This window comes from Lynx rufus, unplaced genomic scaffold, assembly GCF_022079265.1.
Source record: "Lynx rufus isolate CCGP_SWC_20201006 ecotype Redwood Valley unplaced genomic scaffold, mLynRuf1.p SCAF_2, whole genome shotgun sequence".
Classification (NCBI taxonomy): Eukaryota; Metazoa; Chordata; class Mammalia; order Carnivora; family Felidae; genus Lynx; species Lynx rufus.
Genome location: NW_025814834.1, coordinates 36,330,660 through 36,346,833, shown reverse-complemented (window position 1 = coordinate 36,346,833; position 16,174 = coordinate 36,330,660). Strand labels below are relative to the sequence as shown.

Genomic DNA, 16,174 nt, shown 5'->3' with positions numbered 1-16,174 from the left:
CCAGAGTCTTTGGCCTCCATTGGCTCCATCCTCTTTCTCCTGAATACTGGAGAGAGGTGGGGAGTGTAGTTTACACTTATTCCTAATGCTGTAGTTAGCTGCTTTTATATCCTTTCCTGACTAAGTCAATATCTGCTCTCATTTCCATGCCATATTCCCTTCTGAGATGCATATATGTTCCCCTTGTTATCACACTACAAAGAAATAGCTCTCTCCAATGTCATTATGGTCCCCTTTCTGCCAAAGCTAAGAACCTCCAAATATCTCTTCTCCTCCTCCTGGTACCCTTGATAACATTTCTCCACTAGTAACCCATCTTGCCTTGGCTTCCATGAAACCTCACTTTCTTCCCATCTTCTTAACCCAAGGCCATTTTCCTTTCAAAGCTTCCAATCCCCTCATGTTCTCATTCTCTTTTTTTAGAGAATGTTTTTTTTTTTTTTTTTGGTGGTATTTTAACTATCATGTCGAAAACATTGGCTCCAAAATTTATCCTCTAGTCCTGTCCTTTGGTCAGCTGGTTCCACATATTGAATGGCCCAATGGATATTTCTACCTAGTTCATCAACTCTCACTGAAGTACCCGCAACCTCAATTTATATTGGCCTATTTCTGTCAAAACCATCAAAAGTCACTTACGCTCAAAACCTTGGATTCTACTTTGATTTCTTTTTCTCTTTCCCACACACATATTGCATTGGTCACTTCTCTCTTTCTCACTGCTGCCACCAAAAGTCAAGGCCACACTTCCCTATCTTCACTTCCATATATGAATGCAATAGACTTTATTTTGCCAACTTCCTCCCAATTGCACATACTGCCCTTAACCTTCCCACCTACCTCCTCTCCTGGTATACACACTCACCCCCACACATAGTTTTAGATGAATTCTAAAGGAATTTATTTTTTTTTAAGTTTATTTATTTATTTTGAGAGAGAGAGAGAAAGTATGAGCTGGGGAGGGGCAGAGAGAGAGAGGGAGAGAGAATCCCAAGCAGGATCCATGCTCAGCATGGAGCCCAATGCAGGGCTCAATTCCACAACCCTGGGATCATGACCTAAGCTGATATCAAGAGTTAGACACTTAACCAACTGAGCCATCCAGGCTCCCCTAAAGAAATTTCTTTTTTAAACCACCATTTCCATCATATCACTCCCAATGATGGAGTGTTTTCACCAATTCTCAATATACCTCAACTGAACTTTCAGAGTTCCCCAAGGTAAGGTCGCAACCTTATTTTTCATCATTATAACACAAATGTTCCCTATAACCAAATCCCAAAAAAAAACTTTGCTCGTTTCCTAATGTTTGATGCTATCATTAACCCCACACCTAGCCATGCCCTACCGTTTCTTTTTCACCAAATGTTAGCCATTCTGGACATCTCTTACATGACAGTATCATGATAAATGTACTGTCATTCTAGAGACACTGGACAACCACCCATAATTTTCTAAACATTCCTGCTCTTTTGCACCTCTGCATCTATGCCCAAAAACTTGCAGTTGCCTAAAATATTCTTCCTTCTCTTTTTCTCCTTGCAAAATCCCACTGTCCTTAAGGTATAACTCATGGACTGCTTTTCAAATTACCCTTCCCCGCAACCTAACACTTATCAGGTAGAACTTATGGACCATTCTCTGCACTACCACTATATTCGCTAGATAGAGGGCTACCTCCCCTGCTAGGTTGACAGCAATACAACCAGAGGTAGGAAACATATCTCATGTGTTTCTAGATTTCTCTTGCTGTTTCTGGAACTGAAAATGGCCTGTCACAGAAGCACTCACTAAACATTTGTTTAATTAAAATTAGTCATTTAACTGTGACTGTAATTTTCTTACAGGGAGGGGAGGGGCTGTGTAATGTACCCACTTAGAATCCTGCCAGGTACATAAAATGGATGCTCAAACTAATTTTATAGATGTAGGCCTTTGGAAACCAAGAACTGTATCTTCTACTTCTTTCAAACACTAATTATACATGATAGATGGATGGATGGATAAATGAGGAAGGAAAGGAGGGAATTAGAAAAAATATCATTGGGGCGCCTGGGTGGCGCAGTCGGTTAAGCGTCCGACTTCAGCCAGGTCACGATCTCGCGGTCCAGGAGTTCGAGCCCCGCGTCAGGCTCTGGGCTGATGGCTCAGAGCCTGGAGCCTGTTTCCGATTCTCTGTCTCCCTCTCTCTCTGCCCCTCCCCCGTTCATGCTCTGTCTCTCTCTGTCCCAAAAATAAATAAACGTTGAAAAAAAAAAAAATTTTTTAAGAAAAAATATCATTTCACCTTTCCATCCTTTTTAAGCATATGTTTAAAATGGCATTATAAATAATATAAGCAGAGAAACACCGGGGTAGCTCAGTCGGTTAAGCGTCCGACTTCAGCTCAGACCATGATCTCATGGTTCGTGAGTTGGAGCCCCCCGAGTCAGGCTCTGTGCTGACAGCTCAGAGCCTGGAGCCTGCTTCAGATCCTGTGTCTCCCTCTCTCTCTGCCCCTCCCCCACTCACACGCGTGCGTGCGCTCTCTGTCTCTGTCTCTCTCAAAAGTAAATAAACATTAAAAAAAATTTTAAATAAATAATATAAGCAGATAGCAAATTTGTTTCTCTTAATCTACAAACCACATTGTTGACAAATGACTGTTTTACATTTTAACATTTATGAACATTTAAGAACATAGCTAAAGCCAAAGAAGCAGCTACCAATACAGCTAGAATGAGCTTCTTAAGATCCAAGTAAGGAATTGGCCCACACCTGAGCTTGGGTAGGGTCCATGGCATTTCCCACCCGCCATTTTTTCACTTGTTGACACGACCAATAAACTTTTTTTTTTTTAATGTTCATTTATTTTTGAGAGAGAGAGAGAACAAGTGGAGGAGGGGCAGCGAGAGGGAGACACAGAATCTGAAACAAGGCTCCAGGCTCTGTGCTGACAACTTGACATGGGGCTCGAACTCACGAACTGTGAGACCATGACCTGAGCCGAAGTCAGACGCTTAACCTGACTGAGCCACGCAGGAGCCCCACAGCCAATAAACTTCTAATGGGGGAGCCAAACAGGCTAAAAGTGATTGATGAATGCACATCAATGATTATCAGAGTAAAAAAGCACAAGGTTCTTCCAAATGTTGGGAAACCAGTAAGTGGTTGGTTGTGGAAATGATGTTTCTATTTCCATGAATATTCGTATAAAATTTATATAAGTTCCAGGATTTATATAAAAGTCAAGGATTTGATGTTGGCATTACTTTAAGCAAGATGCAGTACAGGCAGAGGAACAAACTTCCTTGCTGAACACCTTCATTTAGATCCAAAGCTGAAAGAAAATTTCTTTCATGACTCAGAAAAATTAGGTAGACAAAAGTAAGCTGCTTTTACCTCATCAGAGCTAAACAACAGCAGAGGCAGAAGTACCGGCAGTTGATTAAAGGCATTGTCCTGACCACCGATACCACCATGGCTAAGCTAGGGCTGCCTTACGGAACCAGGTCAGGGGACATTGATTTCTCTATTCAACTCTGAGGCACCACTTTGTAAATGACACAATCATTTCTGGGTACAAGAGGTGCTTTAAATGTGGTAACATTATATCATTTCAGCTATAATGATCATAATTACTTATTTCTTTTAATCACAACCCACTTAACCACTTTAGTACAGAGGACTAGTTCAAGGAGTTTAATTTTCATTCAACATCTAATCTTTGTGTTTACTGAAACCCTTCACGGGCTTTGTTTACTGTCTGCTTGCTGGCCTGGACGTTTGATCTTGCAAGACTAGATCAGACAGGGTCAGATAAAATACTGATTACTAGAATAAACCAGGCTTGGAAAAGTAACACTGGTTTTTAAAATCCTCATTTCTCCCAGCGTTTTAATATTTTGCAAAATAAGTTCAAATAAATAAAATTAAGACAACTAACAATCAGGGGGTTCTTGAGCAATGATTAAGAAAAGAAAAGTGATGAGGATAATTTTGCTTTCTGGCCAAAATATGGGGTTTGGTTAGATCCATTCATTCTAGTGGTATTATTTTATGACACAAATAATTTTACAATATCCACTAGTATTTGTGTGAACTTTCAATGACCCCTTAATTCTTATGACACATTAAATAGTTGAGATTGACCTCAGCAAAGATGACACTTCATTTTGCTTTTGGTGTCAGACGAAAAACACTTTAGACATAACATTATTTTCTTTTAATGCATTAATTTTTAACTAGAACACATTTAAAATACATGAGTCCTTCTTTGTTAAGGCACTTGCTTATTCTTATAAGATCCCCTGAAGAGTGGATTGCTATAGGAGTGTGATTTCTGATGATACTGCATGTATAACTGCCACTTAGTTTCACAGAAATGATGAGGCAAGAAGTTTACATCTAAATAGTTAACATAAAAGAATTAGGCTAAAAAAATAAGTGTTTCATTAAAATGTGTAAACTTGTGAACGAAAAATTGAAGGGTTAAATTCCACATAATCCAAAGAATTCTTGAAAATAACTTTGTAAGCATGACATTTCCAGGTGCCTGTGGATTATCCTTGTGTCCAACATTAAAACTCCTACACACTAAACAACTGCTAATATTGGTCTTTTCTTTCCCCCTGCTTTTTATACAATATGTACATTTTCTTTTCTTATACTTGCTTATGAGCTCTTCACTGTAAAATCTAGGCCAGAAGCAATTACAGTATGAGATGAACAGCAATAAAAAATGCCATCTAAACCAACCTACTACCCTATCTGCCCACTTAATTTTCTTCAATTATCAAAATTCCCTGGGAAGCAGGTTCATAGTTCTAGACCTTAAAACCAGAGTATACAAACTCTCTCTCCCCATTCATCCTGAATTAACACTAATGTTAACTCAAATATGTCTGTGTCAACCATGATTGTCTTTGAAATTAAAGAAAAAAAGTAAACAGAATGTACTTTGTTGTGATCACAGGGGAAAATAAAGTTAACATGCTAAGCCAAACTAACTTAGGACTTTTTAAAGAAGAAGTGTAAATAGTTTAGCTATAATAACAACAAATTCAAAAAATGGACATTAAAATGTTTACTTCAAAATTCAGACAATTCCATTTGTATATAGTTTTTACATCTGTTTTTAATGATATCAAATTATTGATTGTTCATTTTTCTCATATTTATTTAAGCATTAACTATAGAATTTGCAATCTGATCCTTTTTTTTTAATCCTTCCAGTGGACTTTTATTTTTGCCAGGTTTTAGTCATATTTACTTTGATCTTCCAGAGTATATAATTATTTTACTGTTTATTTATTTCTATGAGGAGGGAAAAAAAATTTGACTTAGGAGATCTATATGTGGCAATTTGTAACAGAATCACATAGCTTATGTCAGGAAATCATGGTTTTGATTAAGAAGCAACCATTTAGTTCCCACTGTTTTATTAAAACAGACATTAGCAGATAATAGGAAACATATTTAACAATGTAGCTGCATTTAGTTTGGGACATTAGTAAGTTAGCGTGAGATTCTCTTCTACACATTATATCAGCCGGGATACATGTAAATTGGTAATGTGGGGGTGGAAATGGGATGGGTAGGGGGGCAAGGAAGGCCATGGAACTCTTGACTTCCTGGGTTTTCAGGCAGAACCCTAAGGTAGAGTTCTGATGTTGCTACCACTAATTTCCAGATTTGAAACTCATTACTTCTTTTTCTCATTTTGAAAATGGATGGACACAAACAGAAATTTTACAAACAAAATCACTCCTTTCCCATGAGAAGTGGATTCTACTAGATAGGAACTCCCACAGCAACATCTATTCATAGCACAAAGCTTCTATCAGATGAAATGTGCCTGTATAGGTCCAACACTTCCTTTTCACTGAGGGTCGAAAGTTAATAAAATGTACTTCTCTCGGTGTTTATTTTCTGTACACCATTATACCTGCCATGAATTCTTTGTTTTTCCTCCCACTCCCTTGGTTGATGAATCAACACCACTTGAACTGTTTTACGGCAGCTTGTGTTTACTTCACACATACCTTAACCTTCCCTTTTCTCCTCCTACTGACACACACACACATGCACACACACACTTTTCAACAGCAATGACTGGCTCCATCTCCGAATAGCATGTGTGCACAGTGTCTGGCAGCCTCTTCAGGTGTGGATCCTTGACCTCCTGATTGAAATCAAGGTCTCAGTCTGCTTTTACGGCACTTAAGATTTAACTGTGCATTTACTATCTTGAAAAAAAAAACAGAGCTTAAAGAATTGAATCTCTAAGAAAGGAAGAAAAACAAGTAGAAGATATAAGTGTTAACGTGTATGTGTGTGAACAGAAACACATGCGCGCACACGAGCACACACAGACACACACACACACACACACACACACACACACACACACATGGATTCTGTAGTGGCAATTCTGAAAACACTAGAGTGAAGAGTTTCCAGTCTTTCTGAATCTGGAATTATACTCAAGCCTATTAAAAGAGGACGCTCTCTTCCTTTTCTCTTCTAACAGCAAGTAAATGGGATCTAACAAATGACCTTGAAGCTGCATGATTCTTTTGATGTTTAGCCAAAGAGGATATGTTCAAACACTTCAACAATCTTATTTTAAAAGAAAAACTTAGAGACAACACTTAGAGAAAAGAAACCCTTCTGAACTACACAGCCATGTCTTAAAATGAGAAGGAGTTATTCATCTTATCCTGCATAAGAGTTAATATTAATAATATTCTAAAGCAAGTGCCCAAACTGGAATCTAAATGCTGCTAAGAATTTTAGAATTTGCGGAAGAGAAATGGATCTTAATTCAATTTTCAGTGTACTTAATTCCTCCTGGGTAGTTCAACATCTTGACTTTCCTGATAAAATGGATATTTAGCATAAAATGCGCTCAGTCTTTTGTAATCATAAATGTTCTGTCAATGCATGTAAAGTTCATTTCGTCAAAAGGTAACCTTGTAAACAAGCTCCCAAATACTCAAACACCAATAAGCATTACTTCGATACTGTCTCCCTAGAGGAAACCTACAGGTAGTAAAACAAATAAACTCATCTTTTACTTTTACCTACCCACCATAAATTGTCATTTGAACCTCATATGGGGGCAGAGAACTGTCAGCAAGGCTATGAATACCTATAATAAAGTACGATGGATGATGTCATAATCATGCAAAATATAGACTGGAAGGACCCTTGAACATCAAGCAATTATGTTACCCAAAAATTCCCCAAATCCCCTCAGGGGCTCATAGCATTTCAATTTGAATAGCATTTGAATTGGGTGAGAACACCAGAATGTTTCCAACATTGACATATTTGCAAAGGCAAAATATCACTGATACATTTCAAGGGCTGGATGGTCTAAAGAGCATGCCATTTATTATATAAGAGGCTGTATTTTCAGGACCAGACACAATTCCACATTTAATATATGACTGCTAGTACTACTACTAGTAATTATCAGTATAGCATTATAGTATTATAGCTATTATTTAAGAGGCTTCCTTATGCCATTATTAACTTATTTAGTCCTCACAGCTAGTGAGCGATTTAAAGACTTTTATTGTTTCCAATTTTCAGATGAGGAGATTGAACCTTGGTGAAGTTAAATACGTAATTTGTGTAAACACACAAAAACACGCTAGCAAATGGAGGCTAGAGATTTGAACACAAGTCTGCTTTACTGCAGAGTCCCTTTGGTTTAACCACGCTCTGGAATTGTCACCAAATAAGCACGTCAAAACTCCATTTCTAAGCAAAGATTTCCTGCTACCACAGCATCATTTCAATTTTTTAATTGGTACTGCAACTGTAAGTGCTGATTTAACCTACAATGACTGCTTTTAAATTTCCATTAATATATTAACGGAAATGATTTATTGATTGAGTTTTTTAAATAGACATGCCTATCTGAAATAAACCACATCAAAATATTTCTAAAAATCTTGGTCTTCACAGATGTGTCTTGTAAAAACAATAAACTTTATATATTATGCTAAGAATTTTACTTTAGTTCTAATACCGTCTTTTGTTTTGTTTTGTTTTGTTTTGTTTTGTTTTGTCTTGGAGACAGAGACAGAGTGCAAGCAGGGGAGGGGCAGAGAGAGAGGGAGACATAGAATCTGAAGCAGGCTCCAGGCTCTGAGCGGTCAGCATAGAGCCGGACGTGAAGCTCAAACCCACAAACCGTGAGATCACGACCCAACCAACTGAGCCACCCAGGTGTCCCATAATATCATCTTAGTTTTAAGGAAGCTAATTAGGATCTCCGGATGGGAATATTAAGAATCTTACCTTTATAAAAATCATATATAATTTTATAAACATTTATAGCTAAAATTAGCATAAACGCCAAAGAACCAACAACTCATTGACCAAAGAAATTAAAAACAGGCTCTCAAAACAAAAAAGTCAGTTTACCTTTAATCTTCTTGTACTTCTTATACCATCTCCCAAACTCCTGGCACTTGGTTGCTGACACGTTGGCATAATATGTGCTATTTACAATGGATGAAATCATACTCTGAAAAGGAAAAATATATTTAATAGTTAATTTTTTTCATAAATGAGTACTCCTTTTGGGGGATAAGAAAGGGCAGATTATAGCCCACACCAAACTCTGTTGTCTTTTAAATCTGAAGTAGTCACCCTCATGCAAACTAAACTATTAAACATCAAATACGACGACCCAAATTTACTCTTTCTTTAACTTGTACGATGACAGTGCCTTCTCCAAAAAAACCAAACTGGGGGCAATGTCAAAGATGGAGGAGGCAGGACATACAGATAAAACACAAGGGGAAAAAACAGTTGTGTTTTAGGAACCAGAGTGAAAGGTGAGATCAGATGCTCCAGCATCGGTAATTCAGATAATGTCTTTCAGATGTTTCTGTTCTGCTTCCAACGGCAACAAGCTCACACAGCCAAGAATCTGAGAACATCCGTGCTACACACTGCAGAACAACATTTAGGGAAATAAGTTAAATTAATATAATTTATAGAAACGTGTGATTAGCACTTGTGTGAAAATTCACCAAATGAAAAAATTAACAGTGCTTATTTTAGAGCAGGAGAAACTAAACATAACACTTGCACTGTATTTCAACCAAAAATGAATCAAAGCTAAAACTTTCTGAGTGTTTAAGTACATGATTCCTTCTTGCTCTTCATCCCCTGTCCCTCTCAGGTCTACCCTTTAGCTGATTTGTAATCGGGATGAAAAGGAAAAGGAAGAGCACAGAACCTGACCTACTGCTAAAAAATTAAATTATAATTGCACACCTTGAGTGAAATTTCCTACAGATATGTTTTCAGTCAATATGGCATGTTTGGACCAACATTTATGACAGATGTTAACTTACACCTGAATTGATTGTGATAATACAGGCACAGATTTATACATAGATTTTTACTTCAGCAAATTCTGTCTAAAAGCAAATGGACATAAACTCAAGAGATCCAAATGACCTCTGTAAAGTTTTATATCTCGCCTTGAAATCCCATCTTTTTTCAAAAGATATGGGTGGAGCAGCTGAGCAAAATCTCAAAACTTCTAATGATATTTTTATAAAGTAGTCGAGATAAAAAAGATAACGATAAATTGAGGCAATAGTAAGTTATTTACCAAGAGGTTCAAACATCAGCAGACAGTACTGCATAGACTCCCATTTAAAAGTTGTGTCGGTGAGCCCACAGAGTCCTTCTTTTTCAATCACTGTCCGGTACTGGTGGGGGAGGGGAGTCCTAATTCAATTTACAGAAACCTCTTTGGCCTTTTCTACATAGCAGATGGCTAACCTCTCCCAGTTGCTGATCTCTAAATAACAATTCTGTTCTCTAAGTGGAGATAGTTAGGAAAACCATTTTTATCTGAGGATCTGAACACAGCCCTGGAAACACAAAGAGCCAGTATCACCTGAGTGTATCACAGAACTACCAGAGCCTTACCTACTGCCTTAGAGGATCAGTGGAATCCTAATCTTCCTGAGGCAGGGTTCTGCTCTGTGTGTTATTAACAAAGAAGTAAAGAAGTCTCTTGGCTAGCTGGGCTAGTTTCCTCTCTGGGCTGAGTTTTTCTCTTTGTCTGTGAAACCCTTGAGGACAGTGACTGTGTCTGTTTCATTCCCCGCCTCCCCCCCCCCCCCCCATGTCTAACACAGTTCTGATGTGGGACATCTGAGTCCCTGAAATAGAACAGATGAAAAGGGACAGAGATGAAAATTTAAAATGCCAAACTGAAATGTCATAATAATGAAAATTTTAACATGAAAGCAGCCTAATAATAGATGCACTAGCCACACTGGTGTATAGGAATAATTGCAAATGTACTTGTCATCTTTGTATGTTGTTTATATGAATGGTATCTTCTAGAAAGGCATAGGATATATGGCCGTGATAGGAAACTGAGCTAAATCTTCTATTGCAAAGTGGTCTGGAAAGCAGACTAAAATGCAAAGTGTCTCAGTTACTACCTGGAGCTGTACCTCAACTTCCTAGCCCATAAGACTAGGCCACAAACCCACATCAGTGTGGCCCCAGAGAATCCACATTTCCCTCAGTCTTTAGCCTATTTTGTCCTTGCTCCAGATGCATTTCATTGACACTGCACAAGGCCAGAGTCAATCTATGTCACAGGAAGTTATATCTGGGCTTTCATGGTCTCCATCACCAGATTCTATGCTAGAGTCAGGTTCACACAATTCATTTAAAAAAGGAGAAGTTGGCTACCCACAGCCTCAATCAGATTTATTCTTTTCCCCAGATTACCATAAATGAGTTTCTATCTCTACAGACCACATGGGGGAAAGATAGATTTAAAATATGAGTTGAGCAAAGGAATCAGGTAGCAAATAAAGAAAGTTTCCTGGATAATGAGAATCTTTAGTCACTCAAAGGTCTCTCTGAGTTTGTGGTACATTTTATTCATATTAATTCCCTGCAGGTCTTTACATTTAGTTGACACTCAAGCTAGTTCCACTGATAAGAATTTTTGTAATTCATCTTCAGTGAGACTTCAAAACAGAAGAGGTACATCTGGGGGATATTTTAGACAAAAGGTCATGTTACTTCTTATTATTCCATTTTCAAACATGAATATTCTCTAACCCTAAATTAGACTACTACATTCTCACAGTCAGTTTGAACCATTGGGCCTCACTAGAATATTCTGGATACATATTAAGGTCATCTTAGTGTCAATTTGTTTGTAAAAGATCAAAATTTACTTCATTATACACAAACTGAAAGGAGCTAACACAGACCCAGCACATACTTTTACTCTACTTGGAATATGTTTTCCAGAGGTCCTGGGGCAGAGAGTCTGCATTTACCACATTTCATCCATTCTACAGTCACATTTTTAAAATACTTCAGTGTCACTGAAATTGGGATGCATCTTACAATCAACAGCATCTTAGACCTGATGAGATACAGTTGCTGCAAAAATGGGATGAGTAATGATTAAAATCTCCCCTACTTTCCACTCTGCCAAAAAAATCTAATTTCCATTTACTGCTTTTTAAAAATATGTATATAGGTTTGTATTTTATATTGCTCTTTTATGTTTTCCAATAATTCTAGAGCAACCACACAATTGGACTTTTAGGATCCCCACTTTTTTTTTTTTTTTTTTAACATACGAACGAAGATTTGAGTGGGCTTTTTCAACCAGGAATGTAACCACCTCCTGAGCACACAGGTTGTATAAAGCGATGCTGATACAAATGACCAGAAAGAGATGTGTATTATTCTTTTTAATACTTAAAGTAATTATGTTTTACTGAGGCTTATATTAAAATGACCTTGCATTTACTGAGCAAGCTTCACTTGGCAAGGTGGTGGGCTGTGGGAAGGAGACGGGAGAGCACACATACACTGGGCAATCAGGCAGCCCCTTCAGGTCCTCGGTCACAGCCATAAACACTCCATGAATGGTAATTGTAGACCAAGCCATGCTATGAAAAATATTATGTGTTAAAATAAATAGAAGGTTTAAAATGCCTTCCCAACTACAGAAACTTTTGGAAAATTTCAGGCTCCTTTGTAATTAATCATGAAATCTTAAATATGAAGATTTTAAGTGAAGAATAAAATGTAAGTTTCCTCATTTGCAGTCACTCCTACACATAGTTTGCCAGTTATATTTGAAAGTTATTTAAAAAAAAATAAAATAAGGTATTTGAGGAATTAAAATATACCAGAATCAGTCACTTTAAAGTTTACTAGCCAATTTGAATTTCCAACATGCCAAACTGCAAGAGAATGTTATACTGTTTTAAACAGATATTGTTTAAACAATAAAATACATCGCTTTAATACTTATTATAGTTAAATAGATTGCCTTGTCTAAAAAGAAATTTTCTTTTAGCCTCCTGAGACAAATTTTAAACTCACTTCTTTGTTTTTGACTAGCTCAGAGAATAGATGTCACCTCTGATATAGTTCCATTTTCTAAACTGAGGGCCAAGAAGCTCAGAATGAAGAAGCATCTTGCTCAAAGTAAAACGGCAATGGAAAACACCATAAAAAGACACTACCACCAGGCCACATTATTCTAGAAGTCTCCGAAAAGAGAAGTTAATTAATGAAAGAAAGGAAATATTCACCACCACCTCCATCAGCTAGTACAAACTCAGTAGCAGATACTACAAACAGACTAAGAAACAAGGTGACAAAAACAAAACATAAAGCTGTGACCACAGGTTCCTTAGAGGGGCTAGTTACGGAGGTTAGAATCAGATAAAACTAAAGAACCTAAAACAAATTTAGGGGCACCTGGGTGGCTCAGTTAAAGGTCTGACTCCAGCTCAGGTCATGATCTCATGGTTCATGAGTTTGAGCCCCGTATCAGGCTCTGTGCTGACAGCTCAGCGGCTGGAGCCTGTTTCAGATTCTGTCTCTTGCTCTCTCTCTCTCTCTCTCTCTCTCTCCCTCTCTCTCTCAAAAATAAGTAAACATTAAAAAGAATTTTTTTAATAAAAAATAAAATAAATCTTAATATAAGAGGGGCGCCTGGGTGGCTCAGTTGGTTAAGTATCTGATTCTTGGTCATGATCTTACAGTTCGTGAGTCCATGCCCCGCATCAGTCTCTGTGCTGATAGCATGGAGGCTGCTTGGGATGCTCTCTCTCTTTCCCTCTCTCTCTGCCCCTCCCATGCACATGTGCGCGCGCTCTCTCTCTCTCTCTCTCTCTCTCTAAGATGAAATAAAAAAAACTTAGAAAAAAAACTTAATAGGAAAAGCAAAACATTAAACACAGGTTAAAATGATTTGTACAATACACTTGGAAAGACAGAGACCTGACCACCCCCTTTTCCTCCCCAAGAAAAGAAAGGTAAAATAATTGGATATCCTTTACCACATTCTCCTTGGCTTAGTGAGATTTATTTGTTTCAATAGCAGTGTTATACTAAGAGCAGCTAAGCTGCAGACACATAATACACTTGCTATAAAAAAGAACATCTTAAAACCAAAGTGAATGGTTACACGTCTGTCAGTAGGAGTGCCCTGTCTTAGCAAGAGGAGTGCCCGAGTGGGGGGAGCGAGGCTGCATCTCATAGCTTCCCTTTCCATGTCTACACAGCAGAGAGCATGATGCAGGCAATGAATAATATATGCATTCTTTGCTCATTTTCAGCTTTTTTATTCTGCTTTGCGGTATGCTAAATTACATATTAAACATGAGATTATAATGATACTTCAATCAAGTACACTAAAGCGAAAAAACTGATTTGGAGGAATTACTTTGTCATGAAAAATTCAGTTAATGTTATCTGGCAGCCTTTTGCTCTCCCTTTCTATCGCCGCTTCTGAGCTATACTATCAGAACTGAAAATTTTGCCATTCTAGTTGAAGGAAACACTTCCCCTGGGCTTTGGAGTAGGACAGGACTACCTCTGAGAGCTCCTCCCCTGAGGCGCGGCTGAGTGGCTTGCTTATCTGCTAGTGGCCCCCTCAGCGGTGAAAGAGGGATGTTGCTACCTGTCTCAGAGGGCTGGAAGGATTCAGAGAGATGATTCGAGTAAAAGGCCTAGCACAAGAGACAGACTCAATGAGTGTCTGCTCTCTCCTCTCCATGCAATCATTTCATACGTTGAAGGCAATCACCCAGTGAGGGATTCTTTTCAAGCTGTCACTTGTAAGCCGCCATCAACAAGAGTCAGGAGGTTGGGCCTAGAACTAAAACAAACTCACATGAAAACAACTTAAAGGGACAGTTGGCAACTGGTTGACACAAGGCAGGATGCATCCCCACTGCATATGTGAATTGAAGATTAAATGAAAGGGACAGTTGGCAACTAGTTAAGACAATACAGGTTCACACAGGTGATCAGCCACTTGACTGTAGATAAGCACATAGTCAGTTTGTGTTTTCTACCAACCCAACCAGCTGCTTGAGTTCATTGCCCGATTATTTTAGCATATTGTAGATTTGTGTTAGTCCTTTAATGATCCCCAAAAGAGCAAGGCTTGCTCAGGATGACAGAAATAATTATCCTACAGTCTATGTCTTAAAAAGACTATAAACACTGTATCACCATCATAGTGGAAATCTAGTAACATTTTCACAGTTCAATAACTTGTGCCAGTCATTTTGTTCCTCAAATATTTAGCCATAAAACCTCAGTTAAGGGCATGGAACAGAGCTTTATTTATTTTTATTTTTTAAAGGGAAGCATTTAATATTTATTTTAATGTTTATTTATTTTTGAGCCAGGGGAGAGAGAGAGACAGAAAGACACAGCATGAGCATGGGAGGGGCAGAGAGACAGGGAGACACAAAATCCTAAGCAGGCTCTAGGCTCTGAGCTGTCAGTATAGAGCCCAAGGTGGGGCTCAAACTCACGGACCGTGAGATCATGACCTGAGTCAAAGTCGGACAACTGACTGAGCCACCCAGGTGCCCCCAAGAGCTACTTTAAAAAGATATCTATATGTTAAACAAAATAAGCCAGATAAAAAGACAAATATTCTAGGATTCTACTTTTATGAGGCATCTAGATTAAGTAAATTCATACAGCCAGAAAACAGAATAGAAGTTACCTGGGGATCTGGGTGTGGAGAGGGAAATGGGGAGTTATTACATAATGGTTACAGACTTTGTGTTTGGCATGATGTAAAGTTTTGGAAAAATATAGACGTGAGGGTTGCACAACACTGTGAATGTAATTAATGCCACTGATTTATAAACTTAAACATGGTTAGAATGATAAACTTCATGTTATGTATTTTTACCACAAAAATAAGTTTAAAAAAATATATCTAGAGTCACAGAGAACATGTGGATGTTAAAGGCATTGCAGGAAAGCACTGGAAGGTATATGCATTTGCAAATTACTTGTTCTTTCGTGGCAATTTTAAGTTAACAAGACTGTCTCCTCAGTCTTTCCATTTGATCATCATAATAACCTATGAGGTGGACAAGGAAGGTCCTGTTAGCTCTACTTATTTTAATGGATCAACACCCAAAGGACCTGGGATTTTTTCTTTTAACTCTTCCTTGAGTAAAAACAAGTAAGCCACAGAAAGATGTGTTCATGTTTCCAAACTGGAACGGTTAAAGAAGACTAATAAGAGATCTATGCCTAAGGTATGGTAAGTTAGGATGCTTGGGACAGACTATATGTCCCCTTCAGGGAGAGGCTGCAAGTGGTAACTCAGGGGAACATCAGAGGAAAAGGATGAGGGTGTGTAAGCACCTAAGCACATTTGGAAAGCTGAAAGCAAAAATAAATACACAGATACACAAACACAACCTATCTGGCCAGACAGAGAAGAGCTAAATCATGACTTCCCTCCCTTTAAATATATATGCCTCAGCCTGTAATTGTTGCCCTTTTATGGACTTTTCCATTTTTCTTTTCTCCTGCCTTCAAAGGCTGCTCTTTTGAACTGCAGGACACTGGATGTTCAAGAAAATGGATACCGGCCACTGAACCATCATTCCTTTATACAATCACCACATCTGAGAGAGGAAATACCTAATACAGTTTGGCCTGGGGATAATGAAAAATCATTTCAAAAAAAGTCGTTTTTTTTTTTACTCATGAGCTAAGTCTGTTTCACACAGTCCACTAACCTACTTTCTGCTTTGAAGTAGGTAGTGTTGGATACTCCACTCTCGTCTTCCTAGGTTGAAAGCTGTATTCCTCTCTCATCTTTCCCACTGCATCCCCA

At 38.1% G+C, this 16,174-nt stretch overlaps 1 protein-coding gene across 1 annotated transcript in view; it reads right to left on the bottom strand.

Annotated features, from left to right (window-relative positions):
- Nucleotides 1-16,174, bottom strand: part of SATB2 (SATB homeobox 2) — a 188,014-nt gene that overhangs the window by 87,625 nt on the left and 84,215 nt on the right. The window contains exon 6 of the mRNA XM_047085608.1: nucleotides 8,419-8,521. Coding sequence (XP_046941564.1) covers nucleotides 8,419-8,521 — 103 coding nt within the window. The remainder of the gene's footprint in view (nucleotides 1-8,418; nucleotides 8,522-16,174) is intronic.